The sequence below is a fragment of the Parasteatoda tepidariorum genome, chromosome X1 (assembly GCF_043381705.1).
Source record: "Parasteatoda tepidariorum isolate YZ-2023 chromosome X1, CAS_Ptep_4.0, whole genome shotgun sequence".
Lineage (NCBI taxonomy): Eukaryota > Metazoa > Arthropoda > Arachnida > Araneae > Theridiidae > Parasteatoda > Parasteatoda tepidariorum.
In genome coordinates, this window is record NC_092214.1 from 80,133,389 (window position 1) to 80,152,527 (window position 19,139).

The following is a 19,139-nucleotide window of genomic DNA, read 5'->3' on the forward strand; positions in this document are numbered from 1 at the left end:
ATACACGAGAGATACGCTTGTCAGAAATGGATACGCCACTTTTTCAACTGGAAGAGCTGGAGCCAGCGCTTACTCCAAATATTTCAGCCTTAGAGAACCTCTTGACACTTGGGCAGATAATTTTGATGGAGAAATGTTTGCAATCCTTATGGCTATTACAGCTATTGGTGAACCATCTGAACAAAACATTGTTATCTTTGTCGATTCTCAGGCTGCGATTCAGACCATTTCTGCATATAATTTATACCCCCTGAACTTGAATCTGAGTGTAAACAACGAATCGACTCTCTTCTTTGTTTTGGAAGAGAGGTAGTCTTCCAATGGATCCCTGGCCATTATGGCCTCTACGGAAATGAATGGGCTGACATGTTGGCTAGAGAGGCTTCAGCATTACATCCACCTTCTCACCCAGTTCCTCTTAGAAATGCAAGGCGGCTTCCTAAGAGTAAATTCAGACACAGAGCAATATCTGCTCTTAGGGACTTAGCTGATGGAAAATTCTGGGCTACCCTTCTTGATGGCCAGCAGCGCTCTCATCTTTCCCTCCTTTCCAGGGCCGAGGGAGCTACTTGTCTTAGAATAATTACTGGACATGACTACTTGCAGGCCCATCAATTTAAAGCAGGTGCCTGTCCAGGCCAAATTTACTACCGTTTAGCGGTACCTTCACAAATTCAACTTAAGGAAAAACGGTAGTTTCACAAAATACTTTTTCTTAAAATTTTATTTTTGCATCCCGTAAGAAACGAAAAATCCATATTTTTACCATGTTTTTGTGTTGATTTTTTAATATAATTCTTAATTTTCACAAATTATGTCTACATTTTCACAAAATAGGTATCTCTCAAAAAAAAAAACTAGACAGACCCCTGTAAAGTTAACCTGGTCAATTCACCTCTTTGTGTGCTCTGTAACACTTCACTTATGACTGGGGAGCATCGATTTGATTGCTCCTCTCTTCTTGACATTCGTTCCTGTGATGACTTTCGTGCCCTCTCATTTTCTGGAGCTACTTCACTATTGTATGGGACTGCAAGACGCCTTATGTCTGAGAAGACAATGGCGGGCGTAATTTTAAAAAAATATATTTTTAATTGGAAAAGCATTTAAAGAGAGATACACCACTTGATCATGGGGAGAAACATGGTTTTATGAATTTTAAAATTATTCCATTGTTTACTTTTAGTTGTCACCTACAGCATAATTTGAGAACATCAGTTTCAACGAGGATTTGAAATCCCGTGCAAGTAAGCAGGATGATCATTCTGAACTCCTAAACTAGTTGACTCTAGAAGTCATTAATACAGTGCAGAACCTCTTATCCGGAAATCAGAAAACCGGAAAACCAGATAACCGGAAATTAATTTTCTTCCATTAAAAGAAATTTTTTTTCCTGCAAGATTTTGAGCCCATTTTGTTATTTAGAGCGCACGGCATATCGACTTGACGAAAGAACTGATTTAGAGGACGGATCAAAAGCCCTTTGTAGACGAATCTCACATTAGCACAAATAGCTTATATATGTTATTAATGTTAATAATAACATTCATAACATATATAAGCCTGTATATAATTTTTATTTCATAATTTCTTTCCTTATTTAAACTTAAGTGTATTATTATTTATCATTTTTTATTATTTCCAAAACTATTTCAAAATAATTTTTTAGTTTCGTTTTATAAACATTAAAAAAACGGTATTTTGTAGCGATTCAGAAAACCGGAAAAATCAGTTATCCGGAATCGCGATGGTCACGATCGTTCCGGATAATCGGTTCTCTACTGTAATATCCCTTCTGAAGCCTTGGCTACACAGATTTGAAGATGGTAGAGTTGGGAGTGGTGTTTTCATCAGCAACTCCAAGGAGGAAATAAAATATTATATCCGTAAACCTGAATTTTGTTCAGTTTCTAGGTCAGAAATTATTGCTATTGGGAGCGCTCTTGAGTTTGCACTTACTACTGATTATAGTAGTATTTGGATTTTGACTGACGGTAAAAGTGCCATCCAATACCTAAAACGTTGGCCAAAAATATATGATAAACCTGACCAGGATTTTCTAGTACTTCTTTCTGAGCTAGGCCTGAGGAAATCAGTATGCCTCCAGTGCATTACTTTGCAGGTTGGGGAGTACAGTAATAAGATTGCAGATACTGTTGCTAGAAATGGTTTTGATTTACCGATCGCCAACTCTGTTGAGCTAACTCCTTCGGAAATCCACTCACTCCACAAAAGTAATTTACTTTCAACTGGTAATCTACAAAGACTCAGGGCCTGTCTCTGTTATGCAGTGGCCCTAAGGCTCTACAATCGGCCTTGGCAAGGTTCAGAAGCGGTCACTTGAAATGCATGAAATTTCAGAATAGGGAAGATTTTTTCTCCTTGCTCCTGTTCTTTTCCTGCTAGTCCTACTCACCTTCCTAATCGCTTAGGAGTCTTCTGGAGGCTGCTGTTGGTTGAGCAGAAGAGTTTCAATATTCTAAGGCGACGTGGTTCTTTGGACCTGGTGTAGGCTTTCTTACACCAGGAGGATGAATAGCAACAACAAACAGAGTTTATTATCAAACAAAATAAAACTAATATTTGGAAAATTAATCCTAAACAATTAAATGCCATATTCTTAGAAAATAATAGTCTAGAATAGGTTTGCAGTTTTATGTATCTTGGAAGTATAATTAACAACAAAGGAGGAACTGATGAAGAAATATTAAATAGATTAAACAAAGCCCAAAGTAATAATGAATTTGGAATAGCAATAAATTCTAAAAAAAAACAAAAACACAACAAAAGTTAGAATTTTCAATACTAATGTTAAATCTGTCCTAGTATATCGATCTGAGGCATGGCACTGCAATAAAAATAATATGAAAAACTTCAAGTATTTATTAACAACTGTTTAACAAGAATATAGCGTATCAAGTGGTTCCATAAAATTTTTAATGCAGAAATCCTTAGAAAAGCAAAACAGAAACAGATTGATCAGGAAATAAAAAAATAACGTAATGGAAATGGATTGGTCATGCTCTACGTAAACTTGAAAAATTTTAAGTACACCAAGTTTTTTATTGGAACCCTCAGGGCAATAGAAAATGAGGAAGACCTAAAAATACATGGCACAGGAAAATTGTAAGCGAATTAAAAACAACAGGAAAAACATGGAGAGGGGCAAAATATCTGGCCACAAATAGTGAGAGGGGGAAAGCTATGACAGAATCCCTATGCTCCAATTTGGAGCAAAGTGGAATATATGTACGCTAGAATTTAAAATAACCTTAAACATATTTATAAAAACTTTTTTTAATTTTTATAACCGTTGTTGAACAGTTGACCCAATTTTCAGGTTTACGACTACTAATGTTCAACTATGTAGATTTGTAATTTCAACTATGTAGATTTGTAATGCAGGTTAGCCTGACGGCAAAGGGATGTTAACCCATGATCCGTCTACCACTGACGATATTTTGTGTCATCAAGTCAGTGCAAGCCGGATGCGGAATTCGTATAGACTAGCCATGGCTGGGATTCAAACCTGGTTCACCTCATTGGAAGGAAAACACTCTATTCCCATAGCCATCGCATCTGAGCATCACATCTGAAATTTATATTTCATTTTTAAGTTTGACAAAACTGTTTACAGACAAACTTATCTATTTGAAAATTAAGGCAATATTCTAAAGAAATGTTTATTACTGTTCTATTTTTTCAAACTTGTGATTAAATATATACTTAGTAATGACAGTTATTTATCAAAGTTCTTAAATGAATGAACAAGATTCCTCTGTACATTTTAAACTAAAAATAATATACCGCCTTTCTCTTGGTGAAAGATTGTTGAGAAAGGAGCACTTTTGNATTATACAGATATTCTAAATGGTAATTTAAAGGTCTCTTCTAAAAGGATGCTGATATGCCCGGTTTAGCGCCATTGCGGCGCTTGCGCCGGAGCGGCGCTTACAATAACTTTTTTTTTTAAAATTTCAATTTTATCGATGTGCGGCGCTTTCGCCGAAAAATACGGTATTTATAAATTTTCTGTAGCAACAGAATTGGAGAAGAAATAACTTACAACTACTTTAAAATTGAAAAAGTTTCGGATGAATAAAAGGTGTTCTGCAAAGACTGTGTTTTCTGATAATGAAAACAGAGCTTCTATTATCAAAAATTGAAGAATCAGAAGATTGCAAGGATTTTCTCATACACCACTAAGGTAACTGAATTATAGGTAGGTGTTCTTCACTTAATGAGCTAGTTGAAAGAAATAGAGGGGTGTTCATTTGTTTTCTTTTTGTCTAAGTTTTCTGGGGGTACATTAGGATTACTGTACTATATATAGTACTGTACTGATAAACATTTTGGCTTCATTGGATTAAAAAAGTGTTGCTGTTTATGCCTAACTTCTTCAGACTTGAAGGTCTATTTTTTAAAAGCAATAATCAAGGTACTAATTTAACTTTAAATAAAAAAATAAGATAATTACCCTTGAAGATTTCTTTTTCAAATCAAGTTTGGCAATAGTCAAGTGAGGTGTAAATTCTTTTCTCTTATCAGTGGAAAAAAGTCCAACTTTCTCTAAATGAATGCAAACCTTCTTTGCCAGATCACATAGTAGCTGATATGAGTTATTTTTTTCCAGTTTTACATACAAAACCTTTTAAAAAAAGAGAGGATGTTTGAACTATCATAATAAAGTAAAGATGGAAACTCCTTTCATACATCAAATATGAAATACAGTGAAACCTCTCGGGAGAGACCACTTTTGTTTCCACAGTAAAATGGTCACTAATGGAGGTGGGTCATTCTTAGGGGCTACCTCTATTGACTTTAAAATGTTATCGAAAGTGCATGATTTTCTACAAATGATTTTAATTTTAGCCAGTGTCATTTTCATGGTGCTTAAATGCCACATGTGTTGGTGTCATGAAAACCAGATCAATGAATAAAATTCGGTTTGAATGATAATGACCCCTACTGATATAATTATGTGTAAAAACAAATTTAACAATTATAAACAATAGAACTATTTCAAATAAATTTATTATCAACTATTATGTTTTTTGCTTAAGTTTGCATTTACTTTTATATCATAAAGATCAGCTTCAAAAGATTAGAAAAGGTTTGTTGTCAAATGCTTAGTTTTTCTAAAACAACTTTTTTTTTCCAATTTAACTTTCAACTTTAAAAATAAATCATTGATAGCATCGTCTTTAGTTCACTCTGATTGTAACATGAGGTTGTAGACCTCTTTCAGAGATCATCATAAAAAGCTCTTTAAATAACAGCCTCACACAAATATTTTGAATACATTTTAATCTACTTATTTGTTCTGTTAATATTTTTTTGCTTTGAAATTTCTTCCTGTTTTCCTATTTGACCTTTTCCTCATTTAGTGCAAAGGTTTGCCTGGTCATTGGGAGAGGTTTTGATGGTCTCTCCTAGAGTTATTTTCAACACAGCGTTTATGGAAAAAATTCTGTGCCTCCCAAAATTGGTCATAAATAGAGGAGGTCGCTGCATGGAGGATATCTTTCCTGGAGTTTCTGGCTTCACTATATTATGAATAGGAATTTCTTTATGGAATAATTTTAATTACTAAAAAGTATATAAAAAGTTCTCCATGATAATTTTTAGAAGCTTTGTTAGAAATTAAGAAAAACTATTTATGTTGGGGATCAAATTAATATTTATGCAAGAAATTACAAAAAAAAGGAAGAAAGAAAGAAAGAAAAAGGTAAAACAGAATGATATTGAAATCTGACAAATGACTTCTAAGAAATGGTAACATTAATTAATCGATAACTGAATAGAAAACATGATTCTTTCTCCCCATAAAAAAATCCTAAAAATAAACTACAATACTTTTTAAGGACAAAACAGTTCTTTGAAAAATGTATAATCTGACAATTAATGCTTAGCACTGTCACATAAAAACAAGACAAAACTTATCATTTTAATCAACTTAATCTGCATGCTATACTTATAATAGTGGATAATCTTTGAAAAATACTCAGCTCGCCTGGTACAGAATTTACATGAATTAGTCAAATGTACTCAATATGTACTTTTTATACAAATAAAAAGAAAATTTTTTAAAATCAAACTCTACAAAAAATCTCATAAAAAATAGAAATAAATATCTTTATTAATTTTATAGGAAATGGGTATTTAATGTGTACGCTGCAGCACACTGCAGTGTCGTAAATTGTTAATTTCAAGTCTAATATCCCTTAATAGCTGTAACTGATGCCATTGAAAAGGAAAATTTTCAAAACAGAGTTTTGAATAGATGTAGGATATTAGTATTTTGTCTTTTGTAAAAAAGCTATAAGAGTTATTCTCTTTAAAACTTTATTCAAAGTTTTCAGCATTTGTTGCTTTAAAAGACAAATCCTGCTCAAAAATCCAAATTAAACTCAAAAATCAAAAAAGAAATCTGAAGAGATGAATCAAGTTTTATTCCATGATTTTCAAAGTTTTATAGAGAGCAGCAAGTTCACCAATCACACTCAATAAATTCTAACTCCAGTATGCAGCTGTGCACCCAGGATAAGGTTTTTAGGGTTTAACCCCCCAAGAAACTGTCAGCAATTTTTTTTTTAAATCATTAATTCAATTTTCTGAAATTCATTTATATGAAAAAAGTCTTAAAATTAATTTTTATTTCAGGACAGAAGTAAAGTTTTCGTTCTTTTTAAGTAAAAATATCTCCAAACAAAATATATTATCAAAACAGTTTGGCAGGCATTTTTTTCTTTTTTTTTTTAACCTCTTTCATTTCTCAAAAAGAGATTTCACTATGTAAAATTAAGTAAGTAAAAATTAAGTAGTAGTTACTAAGGTTCTGGCAAAATATTTTTCCAGAGAAAATGAATTAAAGGAAAATTTTTTAAAACAAAATAGAATTTCTATAAAGCTTTGTCAAAATTTAAGAGCATAAAATTTGCATATCAGACATTTGAGTGTGCAAAAGTATATCAGTATTTGAGTATATATCAGTTTAAATTGTTTATATTAGAGAGGAGCAAAATTCTTTTAATAGTAATTTATTAAAATGTTAATATATTACCTTATTGCCACTATGAAAAATATTTTCTGAAACTACAGAAATTTCATTGCATTGGGAGGTATACAATGGGGTAAATTACTATGACAGCCTCAAAAGGTTCATTCTTACTGATTAACCTAATACAAACACGTTTCAGGCTAGCAGTGCAAATGTGTGGGTGGTCGTTTGCAGATTTTGCAGTAGCATTACAATGTATTAAAAGCACAAAAATTTTAACAATTCATTGCTCAAGATTTGAAAATAGCAAAATTTTGATTTCCCATTAATTGATCAAAAAAGTACCACCTTTGACTCCTAAAAAGTGTTAGAATAACATTGAATTCTATGGAATCGCAAATGTAATATTTTTTATCTATATTTAACTTAGATTTAACCATTATATAATTAAACAGAATACGTTTCTACAATGCATATAAAGAAGATAATTAAAAGCTACAAGGAGATTAGAACTTGAAAATTGAACTTTCAGGATTAAAAAATTATAAAAGAATTTCTTTTGCTCAAATTTTTATTTTATTTTACTTACTTATTTATTTTGAGTGTGCTAATTTTTTAAAACTACTTTCGAAGACATAAAAGATATCAGAAATTAATGCCTTGTAACTCACTCTATTTTGAAAATGGCCAAGACCACAGAATTCCAACCTCACAGGCTCATTACTAATAATACTATTGTATTCTTGATAAACTGCACTTAGTGCTTTAATGGCTCTGAAATAACAAAAAAAAAAGAAGTTGAATTTTATATTCAAATATTATCTGAATTTGTTAATTTCTAACTTATCCGACTACATTTTTTTTGGTAAGATTTATGCATTTATTCCCTTATTAACTATGAAGTGTGTGGAGTATGCTTTGTTAACTAACAGGTTTCACACAAGAACAGGAGTTATCACTACCAACTCTCAGGAACTGCTTTAGATCTCTTATCGTAGAAGGATTTTTTTTCTTGCTCTAACTTACTCAAAAGCAAGCCTGTTACTTTTGCTTCTTTAACCAGTCTGAACATTTTTTTTCTTTCTTTGTCAAATCATCATTATGTACTTTTAGCACGATAGGCAAGTTTTTGCAAAGGATGGGAAAAACTGTGGTAGAAATCATCCTGGTAAAATTAAGCTTTTTTTTTATGAAATTAGAGCAAAAATGGTGAAATTCAATTTCTTCTTGAAAAATAACATTATTTCTAATTAAAAAAAAGTTCAAATTTAAAAATTTAATCATTCCAAAATATGAAGTTATCAGAAAATACAAAAATTCTCTAAAATAAACAAATGTTAAATTTGAGTTTTTAGATTTTTAATATTTTAAAAATACAATAAATGTACAAATTTAACTTTCAAACATACTTATTTTATCATTGCATAAAGTTTTTGTCATCTCAATATTGCAGAATAAAAGATAAGCTTGGAAGATAAGCTTACCTTTATAGTCATTGATAATCTTTTAACTATTTAAGTTTAAACTTTACTATTAACCATTTAATCATCTTTTAATATAAAAGGAAAGTATCAGTTCTGTACATATCAGTAAGTACGGAAATCCCCTAAAATAAACAAATGTTAAAATTCAGTTTTCAAATTTTTAATACTTTAAAGGTACAATAAATGCACAAAATTAACTTACAAATAGGTACACTTATTTTATCATCACCTAAAATTTTTGTTGTCTCAATATTGCAGAGTAAAAGATAAGCTTGGAACTATGATTTATTGTAAGTCTGAAAGGAGTATTGTTACCTTTTAACTATTTGAGTTTAAACTTTACTCTATTAATTGTTTAATCATCTTAATTATAGAACAGGAGACTTAGTCAAATTAAACTTTTCTTGAGCAGGTTTTTAATTATTTTCTTTTAATTAATATGTTACAAGACAACATATATACATGTAATTCATAAAACACAACTAACTTTTTTATTCTCTCACATAATCAAATACTGAAAATAGGTCTGGCTCGTTAAAGTAAACTAAACTTACCACTCTTAATATAATAATTGCAACAGTCTATTTCAAATTTTAGAGAAGACAAATGAAAAAAAAATTTTTTTGCACTAATTTTTAATATATATACATATTAACAATTAATAGAAATACAGTAGAGAACCATTTATCAGGTATCCAAATAACAGGAAAAATTTTGCTCGATTTTCCCGCCATTTTAAACTAGAACGATTATGAAAAAAAGCTGAAATTGGACTCATCCTTGAAGTTGAGCAGAGGAAAATGTGAGGAAGGGGAGAATTATTTTCCCCATTTACCCAGAGAAACATAATTTCTTCCGTGACCTTGAAGATCGAGAGGAGGCAGGGAAGGGAGGAATATTTTATTTTCTCCTTTAGGCCGTCAATCAAACTCAAAGGAGTGGCATGCTGATTTCGTTTTCTTTTTGATTTACGAGGGGGTGGGGAAAATGCATTGCACATGCATATCAGTGAACAGAAGATGAAAGAGAAAAATATATTTATCTATTTGTCATCGCTTAATAAAAATAAAATCTTTTTCGTTTTAATAAATTCTGATTCTTTGGAAGTGCAGTATCATTTGCAAGTTTTTCTTGATGTGGAATCACACCTGTTTTAATTAAAAATCGTGTTTTCATAAAAAAAATAAAGGGAAAATTGTTTATTAATTTAAACATACGATTATTTTATGAAGCAGATTGCAGTTTTGTTTTTCTGATTCTACTACGTTTTTTTTTCTTTCCTTTCACGATAAATTTCGCACTCAATAAATTATTCATAAATTTTATCTTGTGTTTTTTTTTTTAATTCCATTGTTCGTGCCTTGTTCCGGGTTTTAATATTTATGCTAGTGCCTTTTTTAACTATCGTTTCAGTACGATAATTTTCAAGTGTTGTTTTTATTTAGATTAATAAGTTTTCCTTTTATTTTATTGGTCCCCCCTTATAATTAGGTATGAAATATACTGTGTTATTTAATCATTGGTTTTGTTCATATTAGTTAATTTATGAATTGTAATTATTTTTAAAAAATAAGTATGAGAATTTTATATTTTTCAAACTTGTTTTTCTTGTCTAAAATTAAAATTTTTTTTATTCTTTTAAATGTTATTTTTCTACCATATTTTTAAAATTTTTTTTTTTTTTTAAATTTAGGAGTGCTTTTCTTTTTCTCTTACTTTAAAATGTGTTACACTTTTTCCTTGTAATTCGGGTTCGATAAAACATCGTTTAACGACACTTTTTGGTCAAACCAGAAAACTGGGAAATTCAGACATCCGGGATAGCGATGGTCCCAAGCATCCCGGATAATTGGTTCTCTACTGTACTTAAAATTTATTTTTCATGTTTAGATTATGTATTAAAATCAGATATTCCTATAATAGATTTAAATATATAAGTATTATGTTACAATATGTAATCAATCAGTAATTTTCAGTTAATTAGCTTTTGCTGGTTTCAACCAATTTTTGCCAATGTAATGGCAAAATCCCCTTTTAATAAGCAAAATGCCTAACCCTGAATTTTAAATTAATTGTATATTAAATTTAGTGAACCTTTCACCATTTCTTTATCTAAATTGCTAGATATATATTTTAACCCTTTACTTGACATTTCTGATATGATGTGTAATCAATTAAACTAATTAAAAAACAAATTAAAAACTTTGCAAGTTTTGAGTAAAAAGAGGGCAAAATAAAATGAATTTTATGGAATAAATTCTTAATTTTCCCCAAATATAAGTTTAAGATTTGTGAAAATACCACTGAGTATTATAACAAAAAAATACCTCGGTAAAAGCAAGAGATTGATTGTAATTTTTAGCAAAGCAAGGTTATCAAAAATAATATTTTACGATACTTCAAACAAGCATATACATGTTTTTCAAATACATTTGTTTATAAATTAAAAGTTACATAACACTATCTTATAAACATAGAATTAATTAGAATAAAATTTCTTCTTTCAACATTACGGTTCAAACTTATATATATGTTGGTTTTTAAATAGCTAACTTCTGAAAGGTAATTCAAAATCAAAATGCAATAAAAAATATGCCAAAAAAAGGTAAAATAATTTTATACTTAGAATAATCATCAGTATCTTTTATATGCAAGACCATTAGAGTAATATGCATAGTACTCCGAGCAATCATACATTTCGTAAGCTGTTCATTCTGTAAAAGCATATGATCTTGAATAAGTTTGACGGAATAATGAACCTAAGGGTAAAAACAAAAAATAAATGGAGAATCTATACTTTCAAACGAGATTTACATTTAGAAAAGTATTTTATCTGTAAGCATAACTTATATTCAGATACAAACTCATAGATAAAAATCAATCTCACATTTCAATGACACATAGTCATATCAAAGAGCTTACACAAAGACAGATACTTATATTATTCATAAAATTTAAAAAAAGAAGAAACATTTGACGACAATCAATAGTTTTTTAAAACTCCCTGAAATAGCCACTTTTAGTGGAATCCTGGACTTACAATTTTTTGAACTCTAGATGCCTAATTTTTCGAAATTTTTTTTTATTTGAAATCTGGACAGTAATTGTGAAATTTCATTATGCTGTGACTGTGGAAGTGGACAGAGGAATATTTATCAAGGGAGCCCAGAATTTGTCATACTCTAGACTTCAAATTCAACAAAGTTAAATAATAATAATAATTTGTTAGAAGTCTGGACTTAGAACTTTTAAAAAGTGGATACTGGACTTTTTTTTTTAATGGAAATATGGACTCTTGAATATTTCCAACTTTAGACTTCAAAATTTAGACTCTGGAATTACAAAATTAAATCTTTTGGTCTTAGAAATTGAAAGACCCTGGAAAAAGTTTTAAAAAAATAAATAACTTAAAAAGCTACAAAACAAGTTGAAAATTGTTCCATTTTTCAATTCTGATTCAATTAAGTGTTACTGAAAAAAATTCAAGTTTATAATGTTAAATCTTAAAAAAAAAAAATAATAATTCACACGACCTGTTCAAATGACGTGTATACAAGCCTGATCATTTCTGTGCCTGTCATCAGACAGCTCTGAGCCTCAAGATATCACATCATCATGAAAAGTTGAAAAGATTGATGTGTGCAGTGAACTGACGGGGCTGAAATTACCTAGTGGGAAAAGGATTCCATTGGAAAATTTTTTTTCTGTCTGCATTGAATCCTGATCGTGTGTACAGAAAATGGTCCTGTCAAAAGACTCGATTCTTTTTAAAAATAATCACACTCAAAGCTCGCAGGGCAACAAAGAATGACTGCATCATCCATGCATGGATTTTGCCAACATTTTTGATTCCATAGTCTTTCTAATAGATATTCAAAGTTGGAGAAGTGTGTAATGGATGAGCGACTGGATTTAAACAACCATGTATTTGGTGTCCAATCACCTGTACCAGATTTCTAAAAAATACCAATTTTTTTTTTTTTTTAAATTTTCAGCTTTGTAAGATTTGAAGTCTAGAGTCTGAAAAATTCAGTCTATATTTCTAAAAAGAAAAAAAAATTATTAACCTTGTAGAAATTTAGAAAAAGAATTTTTTTTCTTTGAAAAACTTTTTTTTAACTCAGAAGGATTTGAAGCCTGGAGTCTGAAAAATTTGAAATCAAGATTTCTAAATATAAATATGTATATATATATATATATATGTACTTGTGAAACCCCGACTTTACGTTTTTGGTCGGACTAGCGATAAAAAACGCTCGAAGCGGAATATCGTAAAATTCGGGTTAAGAAAAATCTATGCATATTTTTAAAAATTTACACCTACCAGTTAAATTAATGGAAAAAATGAGTAATCTTTACTTGCTATTTGTTTTTAGCTACACTTTCATTTACAGCTCGTTCAATACTAACAATTTTTTGCAAATTTGCTTCTTGATTTACATTTGCAAGTAAAAATTGTTTTAGAGTTTTAATGCTTTGTGTCGCTTGATCAGCCGTTGGCACGTCTTCTGTTATTTCATCTTCATCCTCATCAGCACTATCATCGGAATCAGGCATTAAATGACTTATCGAAGGGATTTCTGAAGTAATGAGATCTGTGCCACAGTCGATGTATGCATCATCGACTTCCGGAAGATCAACTTCAGACACGCAACTTTCTTCTTCTAAAGCAACAGCGCCCTCCTCCTCCGATATTGAAAATCCTGCTTTATTAAATCCATTGATAATGCACTTCCGGTCGACACTGTCCCAAGCTGAAGATATCAAATTAAGAGCCTCAAGAACATTAATATTTGCCTTATAAGCATCATGAAAATCACCAGAACCAAGAAACATTAGAGATTTTCTAACCAGTTGCTCCCGGTAACTCTCTTTAAATGATCGGATAATTCCTAAATCCAGTGGTTGAAGTTTGCTCGTACAGTTAGCTGGAAAAAACTCTATTCGCACGTTTTTCAATTTAAGGTTTAAATGAGCAGTGCATTGGTCTAGGAATAAAATTATGTTGCGCTTTTGAAAACTCATTTTCTTATCCAGTTTTCGAAGAAAATTTTCAAATAATGCTTGTGTCATTTATGCTTTTTTGTTTGAAGCATAATCGGTAGGAAAACTCTTGATATTTTTGAAACACCGTGGTTTCTCTGCTCTACCGATCACTAGAGGCGTTAACTTTTGGCTTCCATCGACATTTGCACAGAGCAAAACTGTGGATTTAACTCACAAAGTACAGTATGCTAAAAATCATGAAGTACACAAATAAACTGGAACACATTTATTATTACTTTCAATGTTTAACTTAAATCTAAAATTCTAATTGAATATACAAATATATAAGGGATCATCATCTACAATCTCATACAATCGGCCAAAGACTTAAAAGATGAGTGGGCTGCTCATCCCTCTCCACCGGCATGAAAGAAATTGTTCGTTCTTTTATAGATAACGATTTCGTACGTCACATTGATTGAATGCTTGTTTCTTGAATTCCCTTCACTTCCTTCCTGGAAACGAATCTGAAAAAAAAAAAACTATAACACTAAAGTTTATAACTGGAAACTACTTATTTCCACAAAAACAGTCAAGCGCATTTTTGAAAGCTTTCCTCCATGGCAATTTTCACCTTTAATTGTTAAAGTCTTGTTTGGCAATAGGTTGAAAAACAATCCTGTCTCGTCTGCATTAAATATGTCACTTGGATTATAGCCCTTTAATAAATTTGGCAGAGTTTCTTCTTTCCACTGTTGCACAGTTGTCATATCCACACTATCGGATTCGCCACAGATAGATTTGAAGCATAAATTGTTCCTTTTCTTGAATCGATCGATCCAGCCATTTGATGCACTGAAGCCTTGGAGTTTAAGCCTTTCAGCAATTAAGCGCCTTTTCTCTCAGGATGGATCCATTTATAGGAATCTTTGCTGCTCTGGCTTCCTTGAACCAGTTCATTAAAATTTTTTCTAACTCATCATACGGAGATGTTTTAAGGGTTTATCTCTTCTTGGCATATTTTCCGAGTTTTTCAGCGTTTAGTTCTACTGAAGTTTCTTGCTTTAAAATCGTTTGTAAAGTTGAATAAGCAATACCCAAAGATTTAGCAAGATCAACTTTCGTGCCATGAAATTCTTTAGCTTTTTCGACGATTCCAGCCTTTTCGGCCAGAGAAAAGCATTTTCGTTTCGACATCTTCTTCCGAGAAAAGAACACGATGACTGAGGTTTCGAAAGTAAGAAGAAATGCTATAGCTTTCAAACTCAAACAAAACCGACTGAAAATCTCATTTGGTATGCTAGCACAGAAAAAAGGGTGAAACCATTTCTCAAGGAGGAGAATTGAAGAAACGACCACACCTCTCTATTCAAAGTGACTTATCTTCGTATCACAAATAAACAGCGTCAGTAAGACGTCTGGAGTACATGTGAAACTCGATCATTACTGACAGTTGTCTCTCTAATCCCCCCTTTTTCTCTTTTGTTGATAGGGAGCGGGGGAGAAGAGTAGGCGTAGATGTCAGACTTCCATCATTTGTGGTTCCAGTGAATTGTGTCTTCCCCCACCCTTCCGATAGTGACTGAGAGGAAACTTCACCCCTCCCCTATTGACAAATGGACAAAACGGAACAGAAAGAATGCAAGAACTGCTCCATACAGCTGAAAAAGAAGTTTCTCTTTTTCAAAAAACTAGAAAAAAGTTTGTCTGAGAATTATTGAATAAAAAAATTATTTTGATCTGTTTGTAGAAAAACGCATCAAGCGGGATTTTCATAAAAGGCGTAAAGCAAAATCCGGGATTTTTTAACATAGGTAAATTTCACGGATCAGCAGAAAATGACGTAAGAAGCGGGATAACATACAAAACGGACAATGTAAAATAGGGGTTCCACTGTGTATATATATATATATATTTAAACATTTTAACTTTGAAGTCTAGAGTTTGAAATGTTCTATATCAAGGTTTCTATCAAAACAAAAATATTTTTTTTAGAAATTTTGACCTTTAATTCGAATTTTACAAAGATGAAAATTTTCAACAAAAAAAATAAATAACTAAATAAAATAAAATTAATTAGTAAATTAAAACTAAATAAATAAAATTAGTTTTCTGAAATTTGGACTAAATTTACTCAAGACTTCAAATTCAACAAAATTTGACTGCTAGAGTAAATTTAAAATCCAGATTTTTAAAAATTAATGTCATAAGATTCATACTCTTACCATTTTATGTTGCCACTGAGAGACTTTCGAACATTGTCATTTATTTTTCAAAAATGAAGCCAGAATAGAGCCTTCCTCCACAAATTTCTTGCATTGTGCACTTAAAATTCATTGTAAAAAAAAAAATTTAAAAAAATTCTTTTATTGAAACAATATTTATGCTATAACAATATTTTTAAACTGAGTAATAGAAATACTAAATCTTTAATTTAGTCTTGAAAATTACGGTAAAAAATTATGAAGAGGATATTATTTTTAAGTCAAGTGTTTTAAATTAACTAAACTGCAAAGGTCTTATAGATCATGAAAAGAGATACAAACTGATTTTATTTCCAAGTTTCTTTTAGTATGTGAAAAGCAAAACTAGCTTTTTTCTATCAGCATTTTTCTCAACACTGCAGTTATAAAAAATATATAAATAAGTAAAAAATAAAAACATATAATTCTGAAATTACCTGTTGATCAGTTACTTGAACAGCAATAAAATAATTAGGCAGCTTCTTAGTTTTCTTTCCAGAAGCAACTATATTATCCAAAGACACTAAAAAAATAAAGAAAGTCATGTATGCAAAACTCAGAGACACATTTCACACAACAACAGAGACACATTAATTAACACATTTTGAGGACAAAAGGGCTGAAAAGAAGAGGTATTGTTAATCTGCAAAAAAAGAAATAAATAAAATAAATAGTAAATAAAATAAAAACTTCAAATGTGGTATAAGATATTTACTCTGTATTTTAACTTGTGAATAAAACCTAGTTAAATGTTAGTAGAAAACTGAAACTCAGGGTCGTAATTGCACAAAAGTCAGAACGTAGTCCCTAGGTCTCCATGGTCAAGGTAGTCCTGAATGTAGGACACGCTCCTTCAAGATGTTTTAAAATCATTCTTTTTCAAACTTATTTAAATGAAAAGTAAGCTAAAGAGAAAGTGTACAGAAAGTACTGTAAAAATATAAAATTTTATTTTGTAGTCATATGATAAGGTTCCCTCTTTCCTTGAAATAGAATGTAAAAAAAAAAAAAAAAAAAACTTTCTGAGAATTTTTTCCTTGAGGTAAAAGTGATCAAAAGCATTCAATGGATGTAAAAGAATCTGCATATTGTACTTAAATTTGTTGTAGTTGTTTGATGAATGATCGAGCCTAACACCTAAAGAAAGAGTACCATGTATTATTTACATTTGCAATTGCTGTGAACCAGATTTCTTTCCTTTGAAATGTTTCCAAGAAAATCATTTGATGTTTCACTTGACCACCATTGTTATTACAGTGGAAAGTTGCGTATCCGGAATCGGTGGGACTTCAGGAAGTCTGGATATTAGATTTTTCCGTATAATAGATCCCCAAAGTAAACAAAGCTTAAAACGAGATAATAAACCAGTTTTCCCCAACCTTTTTATCACCACGGACCTGTCAATATTTGATCATTTTACCGCGGCCCGTTGGGTGGGGGGACGTTGATTGCTTATATTATAGATTATTTTGATTTATTAATTTTCATTTCATTGTATTTAAAGATGCCTTCAAAATAAAATACAGTTACACTAAAAAATAAATGTAAAGGGATTTAACATTTTAACTTACTAGAACATTAAATCAATGAGAATCCTGAGCTTGTTTCTTTGCAATAAGACAGTTTCATCTGGGGGTAATCGGTGACAATGATACATTACAAACATTAAAAAATTTATGTCACTACCTTCGGGGGGCCTCTTTTTTTTAAATAAATAAAATTTTAATGGAACATAGATATTTTTAATTCGAGCTATAAACCTAGGAATTTAAATTTAGTTTCAAAGAAATGGGCAGCCCGGTACCATTTGATCCACAGACCGGAGGTTGGGGAACACTGTAATAAACGATCTGAATCTAAGAAGCAAGAAATAAACATTATTTTTCGGGCAATAATGTCTTAGTATTAGAATGATATCTAATCAATCAAAAACAAAATATTAGAAAACAAAATTATTGCTTAAATTACAGAAAAGGAAAAAAAATTTGACTGTTATGAAAATATTAATTTCTCTCTCCACCATTTTGAACTAGAAGGATTCAAGCAAGAAGTGGAAATTCCTGTCATTCATTAAGTTGAGGGCCTGGAAGTGATAAATTCTTACTTTCTCCCCATCATTGGCTATCAATCAAGCATGAAGGTGTGGCATGCTGATTGGGTTCTCTTCATTTTTTCTTGCTTGACTGAAAGTGACTCTCCCTCCAGGTACTGTTTGTCTACGATAGGTACTCTGACCGCCACAAAGTCTGCAGCAGTCTGGTGCTATGGAAACAAGAAGAGGGCATTTTAAGGAGGGTAGCTTCGATGATTGCTTGTATGGGAAGTATACCAGATTGGCTGAATCAGCCACCAGTAGGAGACTTATTTAATCTGATTCAAGAACTTTTTCAAGATTCGCATGAATGTTTCTTTCTTACTTAAAATGATTCTCTCTACTCAATCGGTTGTTATATTTTAAATACAAAGGAAAAAAAGTTAACCAAAATTCTGACATTAAGGGTAGTACAGGTTTTTTTAATGTTACTTTTTAATTTTACAATATTTATTATGAATGTTCATTGATTGTTAGATGCAGGGATAAGATTAGCCAAAAGGCAAAAAAGCTGAATTTCCACAATAGTAAATTTTACGCAAACACAACCCTTTAATAATAAATTCCAGACAGTTTAAGGTAATAAATAATGTGTTGACATACAATTGTGTACTAATCTATTATTATATAAATGATTACATTGATACTTAACATTTAGTGAAAATAAAAATTACCAATTGAAAAAATAAAGTTGGAAATTATATTTTTCCTCAGTTCACATAAGAGACAATTATTACTTGAAAAACTACCTGGTTTAGCAAATTAAAACTACTGAGAATATACATTAATATTTCATTTCTTTTAATAAATACTGTTATGTGATTTATAGCAAATATATCAGTAATATTACTTTTTAAATTATATTGGAAAAAAAAACTTTAACAATGGACCGAATCATTATGTTCATATTATAGTCTAACCTGTTCTGAACCTTTGAAACCAACTAGTTTTCCTCAGAGACCATGGGAAATTGTAGCTATGGACTTATTTAAACTCCATGCAGAATGGTATTTATTAGTTACAGATTTTTACTCACGTTATCCAGAAGTGGCAAAACTGGATAGTTTAACATCAAAAGAAGTAATTTTACACTGCAAATCAATTTTTGCCAGACATGGAATTCCAAATGTTGTAAGATCAGATAATGGACCACAGTTTGAAGTTACTAGAACAGCAGAGTTTCAAAACTTTGCAAAAGTATACGGTTTTAAGCACATTACTTCAAGTCCAAGATATCCTCAAAGCAACGGTTTTGTTGAAGCAGCAGTGAAGATAATTAAATTAAGATTCAAAAAGTCTAAAGATCCTTACTTGGCTTTATTGAGTTATCGGAC

The 19,139-nt window shown here is 30.8% G+C and overlaps 1 protein-coding gene across 6 annotated transcripts in view; it reads right to left on the minus strand.

Annotated features, from left to right (window-relative positions):
• LOC107442720 (A-kinase anchor protein 7) overlaps positions 1–19,139 on the minus strand; it is a 66,519-nt gene that overhangs the window by 41,633 nt on the left and 5,747 nt on the right. For all 6 annotated transcript variants that reach the window (XR_011638217.1, XR_011638218.1, XM_071187613.1 and 3 more), the window contains exons 2-5: positions 16,151–16,236; positions 11,107–11,243; positions 7,672–7,774; positions 4,478–4,648 (exon numbers count right to left, since the gene is read on the minus strand). Coding sequence is in view for 4 of the 6 variants with exons in the window: in XM_071187613.1 (XP_071043714.1) it covers positions 4,478–4,648; positions 7,672–7,774; positions 11,107–11,243; positions 16,151–16,236 (497 nt within the window). In the remaining 2 variants the exon portion in view is untranslated. The remainder of the gene's footprint in view (positions 1–4,477; positions 4,649–7,671; positions 7,775–11,106; positions 11,244–16,150; positions 16,237–19,139) is intronic.